This window comes from Ixodes scapularis, unplaced genomic scaffold (assembly GCF_016920785.2).
Source record: "Ixodes scapularis isolate PalLabHiFi unplaced genomic scaffold, ASM1692078v2 PGA_scaffold12__126_contigs__length_90152505, whole genome shotgun sequence".
Taxonomy (NCBI): domain Eukaryota; kingdom Metazoa; phylum Arthropoda; class Arachnida; order Ixodida; family Ixodidae; genus Ixodes; species Ixodes scapularis.
In genome coordinates this window covers 10,102,377-10,121,158 of record NW_024609838.1, presented here as the reverse complement: position 1 = coordinate 10,121,158, position 18,782 = coordinate 10,102,377, and the positions used below count along the sequence as shown (strand labels likewise).

The 18,782-nt window shown below is 44.7% G+C and overlaps 1 protein-coding gene across 4 annotated transcripts in view; it reads left to right on the top strand.

The window, feature by feature from the left end:
• Nucleotides 1-18,782, top strand: part of LOC8033686 (cAMP-specific 3',5'-cyclic phosphodiesterase 4C) — a 369,069-nt gene that overhangs the window by 278,549 nt on the left and 71,738 nt on the right. For 2 of the 4 annotated variants that reach the window (XM_029970554.4, XM_029970553.4), the window contains exon 3: nucleotides 2,689-2,745. The exons of the other annotated variants lie outside the window; for them this stretch is intronic. In XM_029970554.4, coding sequence (XP_029826414.2) covers nucleotides 2,689-2,745 — 57 coding nt within the window. The remainder of the gene's footprint in view (nucleotides 1-2,688; nucleotides 2,746-18,782) is intronic. 4 annotated transcript variants of the gene reach the window in all.

The window sequence follows — 18,782 nt, the reverse complement described above, 5'->3', positions numbered from 1 at the left end:
CAGATGGCGCGACCAACGCGAGCGCAGAAAGCACAGTTGGGCGTCGCGACGAGAAAAGACGCGCGGTAGTTCACGAGACCGCCGAGAGATGGCGACACCATCTCTAAGCGTGTTACACGAACACATCCCACGGTTTCGCGCGACTCCTTGTTTTGAAGCGCCTGCTTGTGAATAATGATTGTGGCGTTCTAGCGCTATTATTATAGTCTGATTACTATTTTGTTGTCAGTTATAAGTAACTTTACGAGTCAAATGTTGAACTAGAGGGTTCAACGAGAGAAAGTTGTGGAGTGTTGCAACTATTCCAAGTAGACGCCATTACACAGATGACAGTATGAAAATTACTGTTCTGAAACTGTAATAGTCACATTACTCTAATCAAATTGCAGTAATTATGTGACTGTTATAAAGCTACAGTTATCTGATTTCTGTAATAACAGTAATTTCATTTTAGCGACTAATTGTAGTCATTAGTAATGTAATTAATTGCTGTGAGGGACGAACGTATGTCGTAATTATTCCGTGGCACTAATATCAGGGACATTTCATTGATATTTTCTTAAGCTTTATAGCCGCCTGGCGATCAAGCAAGCAATAACTAGTCCGATAAAATTAGCGCAAACGACAAGAGAAGAGAAAGGTAAGACAGGACAGGACGGAGCGCTGTCCTGTCCTGTCTTACCTTTCTCTTCTCTTGTCGTTCGCGCTAATTTTATCTGATCATGTCTAACCAACTAGCCCAACAGATGATATTGATGAAATAACTAGTCCAGTCGCTGACAGCTTAAGAACCACCACAGGGTGTTCACACTATCATTTTGTGATTCATTCGTCGGTATTCTTATCGGTGACTAAAGTTATTGCCATATAATGGCCTAGGCATCGCCGGAAAACGACACTGCGGTCCCGCATCTAATTGCTGAAGCTTCCCCAAGACCGATTCTGCCTTTTCATAACTTCTCGTTTCGGGTTGAAACGTTTTTTTTTTTTTTTTTAATTAAAACGCAAGTATCCTAATTAGTATACAATATCTTTAGCGGCGTTTTACTACTTAAAATTTTGCTACGCCAATATAAAAAAAAAAAACCTGATTTGATGTAAAATTGAATTTTTATTCACCGTTTTCTTCCATCCCAATTATTATGCCTTTCTGCAAAAAATTCCCAAAACTTCGATATTGCTAACGTTGAATCAATGATTGCAAAGCCTGGACATTACGACCAGCGTGTCGAGAGCTTGCAGGAGGTATATCTATTATCACAAATTTAAACGAATGATGTTTTCTTAACAAGTTAAAAATTTAAATAAAAAAAAAGATAAACATACGTGTTCTTTTTCCGGAAATGAACACCCGTTCCAATTGTCTCGTCTTGCTGTAGTATCCATTTATATTTACGTTTTATTTCCCATTTTTTATTGTTTTGTTTGTATTATTCTTATTCTTAAACTGCGCTGAATCCAATATGTTTGACGGCGGTCAATGACGCTTGAGTGCGGCCCCCTCAAGGCGGCTTTGCCGCAGCGCCTTGGAGCAAAAGGGGGAGCCCGCTTTACAGGCCGCGGTTTCTTTGAATAACGAATGGGTTTCTTTTAATAACGAATGTTAGTGAAATGCTTAAATGAGGGCGCGCGCATTATTTATTGCAAGTTCGATTGCTTTTGGGGCTTGTTCGCTATGCGCAATTTAATTAGGAATCGCTGCAAGGGTTGCGTTAGCTTGGTTGATGGGAGTCATATGTGCAAAACACATTATTTATTTCCTATTTATTGCTATTAGTGATGCAAGATTCCTGAAGCGCTTTGCTTAATACTCTAGACAGGCGTTTCGATCACCGGCGTCGCATAATCCAAGCTTTTTTTTTTTTAAATATATATATTATGTGGTAATTGTAGGCAGATAGTTATGGAGTTGTTTTATGGACAGAGTGGCCTTGTTTATTATTTTGCCTTATAGTTTTCTTGGTTCATTTAGAGCTTGTTCGCCATCTTTCTTACACAAAGGCTATACTTTTTTTTTGTATTTTTTAGTTAGTTAATTTGCTCTTAACGTCATTATTCCTGAATTTAAGCCCTCGGTACCTGCAGTACCTTGAACTTGGTCCGAAGTCGTGGGTGTGCTTGGCTTTTCGCTTGCTGATTTTCTGGCTTGTGCTGGATTTTGTCCTGGCTTTTGCTGTATTATTTCCTTGCTTCGGTTGGCTTATGATTTTATTTCGCTTTTTCTGTTTTTCTTTTCTTCATTCTTGCTGTTGCGTGAATTTGTTTTCTGTCAAACTTGCCCCGTAACTTCCTGGCAGTAATCACTTTTTTTTTGTCACTTTGAATATTTTGTTAGTAGTTCGAATTCAACTGCACTTTGAATGATGTTCAAACAGAACTTCGCGTTTTCTAATTTAAAAAAGAGTTTCTTTGAACTTCGAAACGCAGACACGCAATCAAAAGGTTAGTTTTCAATGAGCGTTTCGGAAAGTTTAGGCATATAAATCAAACATGTAAGCTTAGTGCTAAAATAAGTCAAATTAATTAAATACATGCAGAGTCAGGACGCTGTGTGCGAGTGCGAGACTTTTTGCTGTGCTTTGGGTGGCTGCTGTCGCTTTACTCTCTCTCTCTCTCTCTTTCTCTCTCTTCCTTCCCTTCCCTCTCTCTCTATCCTTTCCCTTTCTTTTCTGCTTGCCCTCCACGCAGGCCAGGGGGCGTACCTACCGCCCAACCTCCCCTGGCTGCCGGCTCATTGCTTCCGAGGTATGTCTATCCATCCCGTCTACGCATGTGACCGTAGTTGTAGTAAGCGACGTGCGGATAAAAGCGAACTCCACGTAGAGCTGCTTCGCTTAAAGCGGCTTGATACCTTCTCCGGAAGGCTAGGCTTTCGGGGCTCCGACGCGACGTGACGCTAGCTTTCTGAGGTGTGTCTGTCCTGTCTACATATGTAACCCTATTTATAGTAAGCGACGTTCGTATAAAACGAACTCCGCGTTTAGCGAAGCCGGTTAAAGTGACCCGACATCTCCAAGGGAACGCTCGGCATTCCATTCCGTCATTTGACGTGAAGGTTGATTCCAAGATATGTCTATTTCGTGTACGCATGTAACCGTGGTTCGTAATAAGCGACGTTCGTACAAATCGAACTCCGCGTATAGCGAAGCCGGTTAAAGCGACGTGATGCCTCCCTCGGAACTCCAGCATTTCCGTGCCGTGACGTGACGATAGCTTCCTCGGGTTTGTCCATCCCATCTTCGTGCTTAACGCTAGTTGTATTAAGGTGCGTTGTTATAGAGTGAACTCCGTTTATAACGAAGCTAGTTAAAGCGACGTGATGCCTCCCAACCTTATTCATATGGTACCTAAAGTTTCCCTAACGTTTGTCCGACCAGTCCACGCACGTAGCCGTACACTGTAGCAAGCGAGTTTCGTGTAGAGTGAACTCCGCGTATAGCGACACCGGTTAAAGCGACGTAGTATAACCGATATTGAATGGGGAAAGCTGGTAACGTTCGGCATAGAATAAAACGTTCGTTTATTTCGGCTCTTGAGACAAGAGCGAATATGTTTTTCATCTTTATTGAAACCAGGTAAATAAAGAAAACCCATCCACTTTGTTTTGATGGTTGCGCCCCATGTAAAAGATGTATAGCGCTCGTTTCGAAACAGCGTACAGCCACAGTTACACTGCTGTTCTTGCATAATACAAACGACACGGTGTTCGTTGCTGGCATGTTAACAGAATCATCTGCGGACGAACCTCAAACATATGTTGGAAGCATGTATTGGCTTCACACATACGTAGGCTTCGAACATCTCTGCAGGCAGGTTTTGCATGACCGATGTGGCCGTCATATAAGAAAAAAATACGCCACAGACAGTGTCTGCTGTAGACTGTCTCTTCTGTGATGTATTTGCCGTGTGACCGCGACGTAAGAAAGTTCGGAGCATTCGTCTTACTGACCGAGACACGTGGAGGAGATTGTTCTGTTTACGACGGAGCAATCGTGAGATGATACTTAACAAAGACAAAAACAGGTTTTGAAAGTGAAAAAAGAGGTCGTTAAAATACCTGTTTCTCTGTTGTTGTTTTTTTCTTTTTTTTTCTTTTTTTTTTTGTTTTGTTTTTTGACGGTACAGAATAGTTTTTGCTTTCTCGCCGGGCGTTCGTGCTAGTGTTCCTTTTTTCGTTTTTATTTTGGTGCAGTTTGGGCCAAGTGTAATTTGAGAATAAAGCGTGCAAAAAGAAAGGTGAATGTTAGTTTATCGTCGCCTCCGGTTTTTTTTTTTTTTTTTTTTTTAGCGGTTTATTTTTAGCGTTTCTAATGACGTTGTTACCACCTCTACGCGGGATTGATGTTTAGAGGACACGTGCGACCATGTCGTTTACGCACGACGGTAAAACTTGAAGCACAACATAAAAAAAAAATAAAAAATAAAACACTTGAGACTTCCGTTCTAAAAATATGGCTTATCTTTCTTTATTTTCACTTCAGACTTGTTTTTGGGTCGAGCTCTCGCGCGGGAAGTATACGGCTATTGTAATTTGATCTTTCGAGGCAGAAGTAACATTTTAAGGAACACTATTCCTGCAAATTATGCGATTTGTTGCGGATTCTTTTCATGCGAACCCGGCGTGTCCGTACGTTATATTTTCTTCTTGTATTCGAATAAAAATCACGATTGAACCAAATCTTAAAAAAAAAAAAAAAAAATTAAAACACTTTAATTCTTTTTTTTTTTTTTTTTTTTGCACAAAAGCTTTTTTTTTTCCCCTTGGCGGGTTAAAAAAAAAAAAAAAAAAAAAAAAAAGCAGGACAACCTGTTCCCCCAAAGCCCACTACTCTTTCCAATTTAGCGGAACATGGGACAAATTATGTTTCCACAAGTTAGTTAGTGTTTTTTTTTCTTTCTTTCTTTTTGTAATAAACAGGTTGTTGGCGATAATTGAAAAAAAGGCAACTGCAATGAGAGAGAGAGAGCACTGCTCAGAAGATCAGTGTCGCCACCAAGGGACGGAGTTTCGTTGCAGTGTCACATGAATTGCCGTGGAAGATAACCGTATTCCAATTAACTAGAAAAATGCACGGGAGCATGTTGCCAAATAAGGACTATTTTACAATCAAGTCAAACTTTCGTGTGTGTGTGTGTTTTTGTTGTTTTTTTTCATCACTGGGCGCGCTTATATTTATGGCGACCTCGTTGATAATGAACTTTTCCTTCTTTTCTTTTCTTTTTATCGAGAGCTTGCGCCATCTATTAGCTGCTGCGTCAATTATGCATTCTTGACATGTATGGCACACGAACGCTGCTTCACCGTGCGGCGTGGACTCGGGTCCAGTCACAGCCTTCGCGCCGGAAGCAACGCCCATAACCTGGTGACAGCTCGTGCTGCTTTCTAGGGTTATGGAGCCATTTAGACGTTCGAATGATTACTGCCCGTCTAAGGTAATCCTGCATCCTTTGATGACTTTGAAAACTTGAGTCCCTCAGGGACACTAAGAGCGAATTAAAAATTTCGGAGGGATTGCCAGATTCGATATCAGCTACAGATGTCTATTAATATTGAGCGTAATCCGATCAGGATATAAAAAAAAAACGCAGAAACGACAACATTGTTATATTTATACTTTATTCCATTGTATTTCCCTTAATTTACACTGTCGTTATGTTTTGTCTGTTTTTTTTTTTTTTTTTTTTTTTTTTTTTACCGTGATGCTGAAAGCGTAATTTTGCTTTGTCTTTTGGGTATACAGTCGAAATGAGTCCATACCGGTTTTAATTGGCGCTCGTTCCATCTAACTTAGCCGAACGCCCCGTGATGCCGCTTTCACCTAATGGTATATTTTCGTTCGCAAAAGATTAGATGAGATGTAGTACGCTTTCGCAAATGCGACGGCCATATCTCCATCGGTCGCGAAGAAGCTATAGCCACTTGAGAACTGGCGAGGCAGTCACGCTTTATAAGTACCTCTTTCGCGTCATAAACATTTACCAACTTTAATATGGCATTAAAAAAAAAACTATCTAAATTCAAAGTTTTTTTTTTTCGTTTTTTTTTTTTTTTTAAGTTAGGGAACAAGTGTTTTAGGATGAGCTTTTTACATAGTGCCGGAGGCGGCTTGGTAACGTTTCGCTAGCACTCGTTTGCATATTTGAAAGAGCGCAATTGAAAGCGCCGCTCTATCCCGTTTTATGGGTTTCGTTTATTTATGTACTTTTAAGTAGTTTGTTTTCCGGCCAGCGTGACGCGCGCAATGTATTAATTACTCGTTGCTCGCCGGGGGGGCGAGCGACGCGGCGGAGTATTGTCTACCACTTTCGACACCAGAAGTGCGCAACCGAAACCTCAATATTGCCTGCTGTGCTGAGAACGCTACACTATCGCAATTACGCGCCTGAATAGATAATGGTTGCCACCCCTAGAGCCCCAAAGGCCCCGTCAAATCAAACGCTTCTTTTTTTTTTTTTCTTTTTCTTTTCACTCTTTGCATGTGCAGCCTCTCAGTATCAACTGAAGCCTGGCGTGAAATATTCGCAACTTTCACGACCTATACGGGGGCGTATACTGGCCCCTGTGGCTGTAATATGGATGATCGTCGTAGAACAGGAGTACAAAGCTAGCTCTGCGACCCCTAAGTAGTTCTAGTTTTGCCTTATGCAAACAAAATTCAACTTCTATTTTTTTTTTTTTTGTTACCGCAAGAAGGGTGTTTAGGAAAGCACAATTATTGTGAATACACAGGAAGAATAAAATACACGAAGGACGAACACACACGCACACAGTTCTTTCAGAAAGAACTGTGCGCGTCTGTGTTCGTCCTTCCTGTGTTTTATTCTTTCTGTGTATTCTTTAGTTTCCAACGCGCTCTGCTACGGGTAATTTATTGTAACGTCAATCATTTGGGAACTATTTTTTTTTTATAGAAACCGGCGTGATTTTCGCACCGCGGTACCACCATCGGTGAAAGTTGCCAATTAGATCGATCTATTGAGTCGATTTATTTGCGCATTCATTTGTTTATTTATTTTTAGTCTGACCGGTTTGGCTAACTGTAAACTTGTTTCTGTTCAATAGTTGAGAGGTGTTTTCATTATTCGACCTAAATGTAAATAACACCGAGACGTGGCTTATCACTGCAGTGAGTGCTAATATTCAATCGTCTATCTCGGCACTGCGTGTCGATTCACGCAGCGCCCCGCCTAGCTCGCGTCAGCGTCGCGCGTTTCTTAGCGTTTCACAAGGAGCGCGACATTAGCAGACAAGACAGACGCGTGCTGCTGTTTTCACGGCGTCTCTCTGTTAAGCTTCAGCGTGCTTGCCGCTTGGGGGCGGGTCGGTCGGGGGTCCACCAACGAAGACGCCATCCACAGGCCAGAACGCAAAATACGCGAACCTTCCTTACATGGTACACAACAGACGACTCGGCGCGTCCAGCGATACAAAACAGTGTGCGCGCTCGAGCGCTGGCGTTTGCGTGAAATCAGGGACGCTGATGTTTACGTTAGTCAGCTTCTACTCAACTCAGCTCTGGCCTCTAAACAGACGAGGAATCGACTTTGAAAACATAAAAAAATAAAAGTCGTTCACAGTGCGGTGACCTCGGTAGACCTTCGCTTACGCCCTTTTTGCCGTTCGCATCTCGGCTGCCCTTTGTGTGAAGCGCACATCCGTTCTGTTGTGCCGCTTTCCGCTCCGAAATGCTTTGTCGTATAAAACCTCGTGTGAGTGGGTCGTATGTCGCGGAAAGCGTGGCCAGCGCAGGCGCGTGCTCAATCCATGCTTCGAGGTGACGGCACAAGCTCCCGCTAGCAAAGCGGAGCTCCTGTAGAAGGGTATACTACAAGCAGTATTCACTGGGCGCCATATTTGTGGGTGATGTCTAGAGCCCATGCTTTGAACGAGCCCACATCAATAAGCTGCTAAGACCGGCAATGTTGAGGGTGCGGAATGCACGTTACAAAAGAACTGTGGAAGCTCGCCATCAGCACGCGCTCAGCAGTCGTGCACACAGCTATGGCCGCCAGTGAATACTTCCTATTAAGGGGTATTCACACCAGGGTTGCTTTTTTTTTTTTTTCGATGATGGACATGCGTGACGTGAGTGATCGGAGGAACCAGCGGTACTCTGTCCCCGACTCAGCCGTTCACACGAACGGCGGGAAGTCGAGAGGGACGTCAGTGCCATCGGGTGCAGTTAGCGGTCTCGTTCTCATTCAGCGCGGCTCGATAGGCGTTGACGAGAGTAGAAAAACGGAGGCGTACGTGAGACAGCGATACGCGATTATGGCAGCAGGAGCGCTGTTGAATGTGGAAGAGGACCAACCGCTTTCTGCTAAAAGAAAGATGCTTCTTGAACGGGTGGATATGACGCGAAGGACTTGGGATCAAAGACCAGTTGTATGAGGAGCGGCTTGAGAACGGCATCGATGAATATCGAAGGCTCCTTAGGGTACCTCGAGCGAGACGCGCAACAGCCCATGCCAGAAAGTTAGGCGAACCCGATGCCACCGGGGGCATTTCGGATGAATGGATGGATGGACGGTAATGGCTATACCCTTTGTAACGGGCGGCAGCTTGCGCCACCTAGCCTAACACGGAGCAAAATATGCAAAGTTGCCAGACACGCGAACAAAATACTTGCAAAGAGATCCCACGCCAGGGCGGGGAGTGTTTGCGCAGCCCGATAAAAAGCGCAAAAGTGTGACGTTGTTACCACGTGATGCGCATCTCGGGGGGCAAAGGGAAGGATTTTTCCCCCGCGTGAATATCCCTTAGAACTATACTTTTGAGCTATTGCTAGCGTGCGCTATGCCCAGCTCGCGTCGGTAATGCATGTGTACGAATCCGTGTGTTCTTGTGTGCGCGTAATGTTGCTTTGTATGCGTGTGTGCCACTTCAGTGCGTGTGCATATATGGATGGACATATTACCTCGTTAAATCAAAAGTGCAGGAGAGATGTTTGGAAATAGACGTTTGAACCCTGGAAAGTAAAAATAGAAAGTCTGTTGTTGTACCTTATACTCCAGGATCAAAAATATAATATTAATATGCAAAAGCGTTCTTTTTTTTTTAAGTCAAGCCAAGTTGAAATTAGTGTCAATAAAAGAGGAGTCGAGTTTTGCTTCGAACGGAACTGTCGCCATAAAACAAAATACAGGAAGATCCATCGGTGGACCTTTTGGGAATGCGTTATTATGACCCCTGGGGAACGCTACAAACGACTTCCTTTGTGAATCGCTAACGCTGACCACTTCACTTTTCTGTTTAACTTTGTCTTACCGCTCGTGAAGGGTACCGCATCCATCGTTTTAACTACACACACACACATCACACCCCACGCACCGATACTACGGAAACCCGAAGTGAAGAACAACCGGCGACTTCACAGCGGCAACTGAGCACGCTCGCATTTCACCGCTCCGCGGCGCGACCTCCTCTCCGGCTCCGCGCCAGCTGTGCGCGTGACTTTGACGAAAACGAAAGGGCTTGTTTTGACGAAAACCCGGTGGTGTCTGTCAGTTTGTCAACGCCGGGGAGAGAGGGAAAGGATGACGCGTGCTGACGTCAGCGGTTCGGACCAATAGGAGCGTAGCACGCGTCGCCCTCTCTCCCTCCTCCTCCCTCTCTCCCCGGTGCTGACAAGCGAAAGACATCGCCGAGTTTTCGTCAAAACGAGCGTTCTAATGTTCACGCAGTAGAAGGGAACTTGATTTGGTTTTTCACGCCGTTCGTGTTGCTTGCCAACGCTCGTGCCCACTTTACTGAGGGTATACCTGTATGTCTACGTATAGCAGACCGAATGACAATATAGACACCACTTGGTCCGTTCATACGCTGCAATGTTTCTCCTTTCTTTAAGTCAGTCTCCTTGCATGGCGTTCCGTTTGCAGTACAAGCACGTTTAACTTTAATCCTTCAGTTATCGAACACTTCTGCTTGCTATAGAACATACGGGTTACAGTAGAACCACGTTATAAATCGCTATTTTCGAATTTCAATACCGCAAATCACTGACTCTTCCCTTTGATATTAAGGTAATTTTTTTATGTAAGAGATATCATCGTGCGCATATCATTCTGTAAATGAATTTGGTTTAATATATTATTTATATATTTGTTTATATATTTATCAATCTATTTAATTATTTTATTTTATTTTGAACATACTGCCAGCCATGATGCCAAAGCAGGTCGGTAGATATGTTAAAAGTAAAGGCAACCTCGAGTATTAAAAACATTTTAGATAAAAGCAGACATGTTTAGACTATTTACATTATTCGTCGATAGATAGTTCTATTCGTCGATACATTTCACACTCTCTCTCTCTCTCTCTTTCTCTCACATCCACACACACACAAAAAAAAAGTTCCTAAAAGCGTTTGTGTTAAACCTTGACCTTTTCCCTCCTCCTTGATTTGATTGGGTCCAACAAAGATTTTCTCCTGTTATTTTTTTCTTTGCCTCTTGGCCCTCGAGAGTTGGTAACTTTTAAATTCCCCTCTCTTGTTTGGCGAACTGATCGAAAACACGACTCTGCGCGCTCACAATGAATGGATTACCCAACATCAAAGCGTCACCTTTGAACTTCACCCTACAACAAACACTGCGAAAGAAGGAAAGAAAAATATATCGACTAGCGCGCACAGCTCTCGGCGGAATTCATCGCGAGGTGGGTGAACGTCAAGTTCGTATACACTGTACGTCAAAGCTTCTCAGCTTAATTATGGATGACACGAGCTTTTGTTTAACCCGAGGCTGAACTAATCTGGCGAACTTTCGAACTTCTGACGAGATTGGACGAAATGATACTAATTGGCAGTGTTGTCCAACTTCCCCACAAAAATGACAAATATCGAGAAGCAAATAATTAACAAAAAAGTATCTATTTAAAAAAAAAAAATATTACCAACGCTTGCGCCACATAAAAGCGCAAATTTTTTGTGCACGCGCACAGAAGTCGAACTTCAGGAACTGTTAGAAGTTCGCAAAAAGGTCAAACATGATCAAACTCTAACATCGGCAGGCTCGCGACGTGAAATGACCTAGACGGGAAATGGATGGATGAATGGATAGTTGTAAACGACTTTGCCCTTTTTAACGGACGGTAGGTCGCGCCACCTAGCCTCAAGACTAAAAACTGTGGGCAAGACTCGGTGTTGCCCAAACGCAATCCATTTTTTTTTTTTTTTGTCCGTCAATTACTTTGGATTGCCGCTACATGGATGGTGTTCCCGGTCCAGTATCTAATATCCTCCCGCGTAGTCTCCAGGATCGTTAGTTTTAATTTCCGGCACACTAACGGTCCGGAGAACAAAGGAAAATGAAAAGGGGAGGGGGGGGGGGGGGGGGGTTGAGAAGGGAAGCGCGATACAACTGCGCAAACCCCAAGCGCTAGGGGATGAGATATTTTGGGAGACGAACCTAATGTTATCACTGCATTATAAATTATGTTTTCTCAGGAATAATGAGAGGGGAAAAAGGGGAGTTGGGGAGGGGGAGGTGAGAGATATACAGGGTGATCACGAGCGCTGTTCAAGCTTAAAAACATTCGTATAAATAAGCCAAAGAATTCAGTGCAAGAAAACTTTTTTTTTTTACAATGGTTTCTTTAGGTGGTCGATTTATCGTACTCCTGTTTGATTAGTTTAGGTTTCAGGAAACAATAGACTTTTTTTTTCGCAATTTCGAAAATTATGCGTAGATAATTTGCGGCTGCCATTACTTGGTCATGCACTGTGAGCACGCATTGGATACGGGAGCTTCGCCAGCATTCGGAGTATACTCGTACCGAAACGAATTCCACACGAGTGATGCGTCAGGGCTCGGCGCATTCTCGTAACCAATCACACGGGCCTCACGCCGAAAGCGATGAAACACACGAATGCGCATAATCTATAAATCATTTCACAAGTTCGGAATCGGTCTATTGCAAAGCTTAAAAAAAAATGTATTTGTTTTTTTGTTTTGTTTTTTTTGTTTTTTTTTTCCTATGAGCAGGGAGGAGAATGGCGAAACCCAGCGAGTTTACGTTACTTCCCACAGATGGCACAGTAAAGGGTAAAAACCTGAACGTAAAGCAGACCCAGCATATCCCAGCGTGGGTGGTATACCGCCTGCGGTTAGCAGCGGCAATCGCGGTCGATTCCGCGCAGAATCAAGCAGTATATAACTACGCAGTTACACTGGACAAAGACGCCTCACCCCGGAAGTAGTGCAATGGACAAAGGACGGCCGATTCCAATTATATTATCTATATAAGCGCCACGCCTTCAAGAAGCGGACGGTGCAGACGCGTGTTCCAATTTTTGATCGAGTTAATGCGCAATATAGAGGGTTTAAAACGTCTTCGGGTTTTGGAGGATATTTCCTATAGACGTGCCGTATATGAAGCCCTGATTGTTTGCGTGGTGATTGTAAGCTTAATAAGAACTCGAACAGTACGCCTATATCCCGAACGTGGATTTCTGAGTCCACACCGGTGCTGCTCATTGCCTTCGTTTCGTCGCGTAATTTGTGCTCGCTGGAAGTCGACGTGTTTGAACGTATGGACGTTAATGCTCAGGTTTCAACCAGCCGGGCTTATTTGGGTAACCCCTAGGTGGCGGAGACGCTGGTAATATGTTATACAAAGTTTGCAGACACCGTCTGAGGCGTGTCTTCCTCGTAGGACGGTTCTGACATAATCGGTCGTACAAAACTGTCCTCAGAGATGTCCGAAGAATCGGTATGCATGAAGCAAACCTGATTCGAACTTGCTGCAGAAACGTCCGCTAACGTTTAAATCTAGCGGCGACCTCGCCGCTTTTAAACCTAACTCTAAACCATTGTCACTTCTTAATTTTTTCTTAATTTTTTTCAACGATTGGCGTAAATTGGTATTTACACGGCACGCGCATCACGCAACGAGTCTACGTGAAGCTTTTCGATGCGGAGTTGTGACGTCAGTTCCGCGACGGAGTAAAGGGATAACAATCCCGGATAATAATCCCGGGTAACAATCCCGGATAACAATCCCAAATAACAATCCCGGATAACAATCCCAGGATAACGATCCCGGATAACAATCACGGTTTGGTGGCGGATCCGTTCTTCTTCAATTATATTTTGTCGGTAAACGCTATGACGTCAACCGTAGAGTTCCAATTCGTCCGAGGTGGCGTCAGGGGTATAAGAACGGTTAAACTGGACTGCGAACGCTGACATCGGGTCCTCCCCCTGTGCGTCGACGGTATGAACGACGCCGTCGACGTCACGTACATCCCTGGGCGAATGTCTCCCTCGTGTGAATACCGCCTTAAATGTGTCTTTAACATCTGTTTTATACAGTTTTTAGAGCGGAATTGCTAATGAAGCAGCGTGAACGGTACGTTTCCGTCATAAACATTGCGTGGCTTTGAACTAAGCATCTTAGAAACCGCATTCCGAAATCGGCGATTTGAGGACACGGTACAGCAATACCTGTATGAACGCATCCTTGGACGAGACCTAACCGAATGTGTCGATATCAGTGACTCCTGCGTGGCGTTGAAAGCGGTTCACGAAGACGCAAACGAGCTGCCAGAGATTGGATGCATTTAAACCAGTTCCAGCAATGAGGACACACGCACGTAAACGCGCTTCCGCGCGCACAAACACACATACACGCGCACGCGCAGGCACTTGCACGCACTCACACGCACTCACACATACACAGGCGCACATGCATACATACACGTACATGCATGCACGTACACACATACCCTCGGACGCCCACAGATACACACACACACGCGTACACACATACATACTCAGGCGCGAGCACGTATACAAGCACACACACACACGCACGCACGCCACCTCGATGATTCGAAGAGTCAAAGGGCCGACCTATACGAATCCCCAGTTGGCGGGTGCGCGAATCCTCACCAGGGGGGCCGCAACGCTTAATTTGATGGAAGCTTATTGCGAGGTAGGCGACGTGCAAACGGTTGCACGTCGCGATATTCTCAGGTGGTCTAAATTAAACTGCTGTCTAACGCTTGGCTGCACGTCAAAACATCCTCGGGTCGTCTAAAATAAACCCAATGCAAAGAGCAAGTCGTCCGCTCCTTGCGTAGCAGTTGTGGTGACGTCAGAACAAAGCCAAGCTCTGATTGGCTTTGGCTGAAAGGATAGTGGGTAGACCTCAATGCTTGATGCCTTGAAGTCTACCCACTATTTTTTTTTTTTTTTTCAGTCAGCCAATTAGTTTGGCGTTCTGGCATCATCGCAACCCCTATGCAAAAAGCAGACAAGGGTACCTGCTTTACCCCCCGTTGGATTGGCGGGGGAACTACCGAAATTCTCTTCGACACACGCGCACGCATACACACACACACACACACACATTTGTGCGTGCGAGCATTGGAGAGAAAGAGTGAGAAAGGGAGTGACGGGTTGTGCCAGGCCCCCTTGACCTTTGCGACTTTGCGACAAGCACATCCTTGGGCAATACCACCCAGAAGAAAAGGCCTGCGCCTTGACGTCATCGATAGTGGATCCCGCAACAAGCGGTATGCGCCCGGGGAAGCTCGACGAGAGGTGCTGCGTGGGGACACTCCTGATGACGTGTGGGGGAGAACAGTGCGAGCCTCGTCTCCTAGCTGGGTATTGCCTGGGGTTGCGCGCATCTCCATCGAAGGCGGGCATGCACGCGCTCTATGACGTCGGCGCATCTTTCTATTCCGGTGCTGGAGTCCCCGCTTGCGGGGAGCCCAGTCATTTACACGGCCGACGACAAGCTTTTTTTTTTTCTTTTTTTTTTTTCTTTTGCGACGGCGAACAGGCAGTCAAGGTAGTCCCGTGACGGGTGACGCCGCCTGGCGATGACCAGATTGGCCCGCTATTTTGAAACCGCCATCGTTCACCTTCGGCGCGGGGACGCGCGCACTCGGGCGAAAGACGATGGTTCCCCTCTGTTTCCAGCGAATCCGTTCCCTTTGTTCCTAATCTGTATTAATGAGTCCTTCCAGCCTACGTCTCATCTTCCATCGGTCTGTTCGCCGACGACTGTGTAATATATTCTGAAATAACGAATGATTCTGATGTTCTGTCACCTCAGACTGACATTAACAATGTTTCTTTCTGGTGCGATAGATTTCAAATCAAACTTAGCATTAATAAGTGTAAATCCATGTGAGTAGCACGTCGAAATGACACGTATCCTTCTTACCACATCGAAAGTGTTCCATTATATTCTGTATCTTCATATAAATACCTCGGCGTACAGGTAACTATAATGACCTAACGTGGAATACTCGTATCGAGTATGTAACTAATACCCCTGTCAGACGGCATTGTATAGGTCCTTTTCACTAAGCTCCTTTATAAAAACGGCCAATCTGCTCGCGATGTTGAGTTCGCACGTGCCTTACGGCGTGCCGATTTTATAAAGGAGCTTGTTCTAGAGGCCTTTAAAATGCCCGTCGCATAGGGGTGTAATACTGCTAACCGCATGCTCGGCTTCCTCAAAAGAAACTTGTCTCTCGCACCGCTGCCCTTAAAACTGCTCCTTTATAAATGCTTCGTTCGCAGTGAGCTCAAACACGCAGCCACTATCTGGGATCCTGCCAAAACTCGTGCATTATCACTAGAAGCCTTTCAAAACCGTTCCGTTCGTTTCATACTTTATAACTAACATCGCGCATCGAGCGTGACAGCGATCAAAACGACTTCAGGGCCTCCGCAGAAAAACATCCCGGCTTCGCTTGTTTCATAAGGCCTACCACCATAACCCTTCGTCATTACGTCAGGATCTCTTAGCACCACTTATCTCTCATCACGTGTCGACCATCGAAATAAAGTAGGCCTTTGTCACTCATCAAGTTTCAATCGGTCTTTTATACCCACGGCATCTCTGGATTTGAATCGCTTCCCCTCACCTATCGCCTACGTATAGTCGGAAGCGCCGAATCTAAAGATGCCATTTGTGAGTTTGTTTTGTGGTGGGATGAACAGTTTCGTGTTACGTTTATCTGCTTCTAAATAGTTTTGTGTACGTATTTAGATGCTTCGTTTGTTTTATATTCACCTGTCTATTTTTCTTTGTGGAAGTTATTTGGGCTTTTTTTTTCATTCTTTTTTGTAATGTTTTCGGGCCTTGAGGGAGGAAATAAATAAATAGATCTACATGACCCGAACGCGTGCCCACGATTACTCTCTAAAGCGGCGGCATCACTCTCAATACACCGTACAGAAGACATTCTGCATACACTGCATGTCTGAGGCAGGTTTCTTGTTTGTATGGGCAGTTCTGCCACAATGGACTTTTTTCCAGTAAGGAGTGCCTCATGACGGTTTCGCCGCCTACTACAACTGGAGGGCAACCGGACTCGCCTTCTCCCATAGGAACAGATTAGTGGCGCAAGAAAACAGTGCCCCCCAAGAATGGCGAAAGGGCGGTCAAGGTCAAGGGAAAAGGGTGTGCGCGTGCGCAGACGCTTACTGGAAAAAGGTCCACGTCTATTGGCCCGTGCTTTTCTCCCTTTGCGATTCGCTATTCGGCGACATTATACGCTGATGCCGCAATGTGATTGGCTCCTGAGGGATATTAAGATGCCCGTATCGGACCACGCTACGCTCTGCAATTCTTTGATTTTTTTTTTAAGTTTTTAGTGAAAAGTCGGCATCAACGACCAAGAGTAACATCGAAGTTCTCAAGCGTCTTAGCAGAATCCTTCGAAGTCTCGGAGGTCGTTAATTCAGGCGGAGGGGCGCTGTCAAACTGCAATAAAAATATAATAATAAAAAATTCCGGATTTAAGTACGCACCAAAAAAAAAGTCATTATAAATGCGCAATTTAAAATTCCTCGCACATGTGCTTAATAAAAAACAAAAATTTTAAAGATGGAGATTTACAGAAGCAGCCAAATTATAAATCGCGGCACACAACACCAAAAAATGTGTGCCGCGACTTGAGAGTGTTTCCAACCGCTCCATCAGCGTCACGTAGTTTATAGTCCGCGTTTGCAACCAGGCCCCGAGCGTCGATCGTCTGCAAGGGTCTCTAATCTTAGGCTCAGGCTGTCTGCACGCTAACCTCTTCGCCACGCAACGACACGCGCATGCGCAGTAGGCGTCCTCCATATAAACTGCAAGCGCTCTCCGTGGTTTCAGTTGCTTCCACTCTCAAATCGAGGCTCTCTGCTCCAAAAGTAATCGGGCAGCGACGTCTGGATTGCTTTAACCGACCAAAAACGTGTAAAGGTGACCAAAAAGAAATTTTTAAAAAGACGACGGGTAAAGTGTGACAGGTGGGTGCTATGATGAAGTGGCGCATCCGTAATTTCGGCGCTTGCGCAATTGCTCGCCCGCGGAGGCCCAGGTAAATTTAACGCTGCGAGTCGCACGTTTAATTTAAGAGAGCCGAGCGACGGCTGGCTTCCCTCCCCCTTTGTGCGCTGCCCTCCTGCCGCATTCTGATCTGCCATCAGATTACGGGGAGGGATTCCTACCTGGCGGTTGCGACGCACTGCTTTCCCAATTTAGAGCCACGCTGCGGCATCGAGGGCCCCCGTTTTAGGTTCCAAAATTCCAGTTAGGAGTCGAATGTCTGCCCCATGATCGAGGAACTTCGGCAGTAGCTTCGAGTAGTTTCGAGTATTCCTCTCTCTTTCTCTCAAGGTCACGGCTTAGATCTGTTCAGTCTAAGCCCCCCTTACTACCAAGTAGGCACTTAAAAGCCACCTCACTTTTTTGTTTCTTTTTTTTTTCTTTTTTCCTGTACTTGGATCGTTTTGGTGCAATAGGACAGGTACGAGGTCTTTTTTGCACATATTAAAGTCACCGGCGGGGGAGAACGGCGGGACTTCTCTGCCGTTTTCATTCTGGCAGTGACTATAGTCACTATGTAGTCAGTGACTATATATAGTTGCTGACACCTAGCGGCTGGAAAAGAAAGCTGCGGCGGTACGTTCGTTCGCCAGCCTTTTCGAGAGAAATAGGTTATTCACAGCGCCCCGCAGTCTAAACACGAAGCTATTAAGAACGTTTAAAAGCACGTGATTAAAATTTTAAATCGTAACTACGGCTCTTTTTTTTTTTTTTTTTTTGAGCGAACGAGTAATTACGGGATTTGAGTGTAAATGAGAGTGGCTTCTCACCCAAATAAAATAAATTAAGATATTTTTTTGTCATGAAAATAAAGACAAAAAGTGAGCGGCAGCTCATTAGTGAAACGAGAAATTCTTTGACACCTTAATAATCCTTTCTCCTCCGATTAACTGGGAAACTATTTCAGAAGGCTATTTCAGAAACAGAAACCAAACAAACGATCATTCGTCTGACGAAGACTCTATTTTCATTTTCCTTCAGGGCCGTACTCTTATATTCCCGACGTTTTCTATTACTTCTTTATTTTGACACTAACGAAACATAAAAAGAGAAAATAGTGCAGTTGAGATGTGGACGCCTTTTCTGGGGCGGAACGACTTTAATTACAAAGTAAGAACTTAATGTATACTTGCTGACAAATTTTAGAAAAACGCGGGTCGTGTCAAGCACTCAACTTCTTGTTATCGCTCCATAGCCTGTGAGTGATATTAGGGCAATAGCCAATCAGAACGCAAGGAAACAAAAATAGTTATAAGCATTACATGTTCACGCACTGCAGTCACATCTAAATACGGGTGCGTCGTTTTCCATATACGAGACGGATGTGACAACGCGTCAATCATAATAACAGCAGCACAGGTGTTCCTCGGGGAGTTTCCGAAAGAACAGAAGCTCCACGGCTCTTTCCGTCCATTGTACGTGTCGACGAGGTGACGCCGTTCAT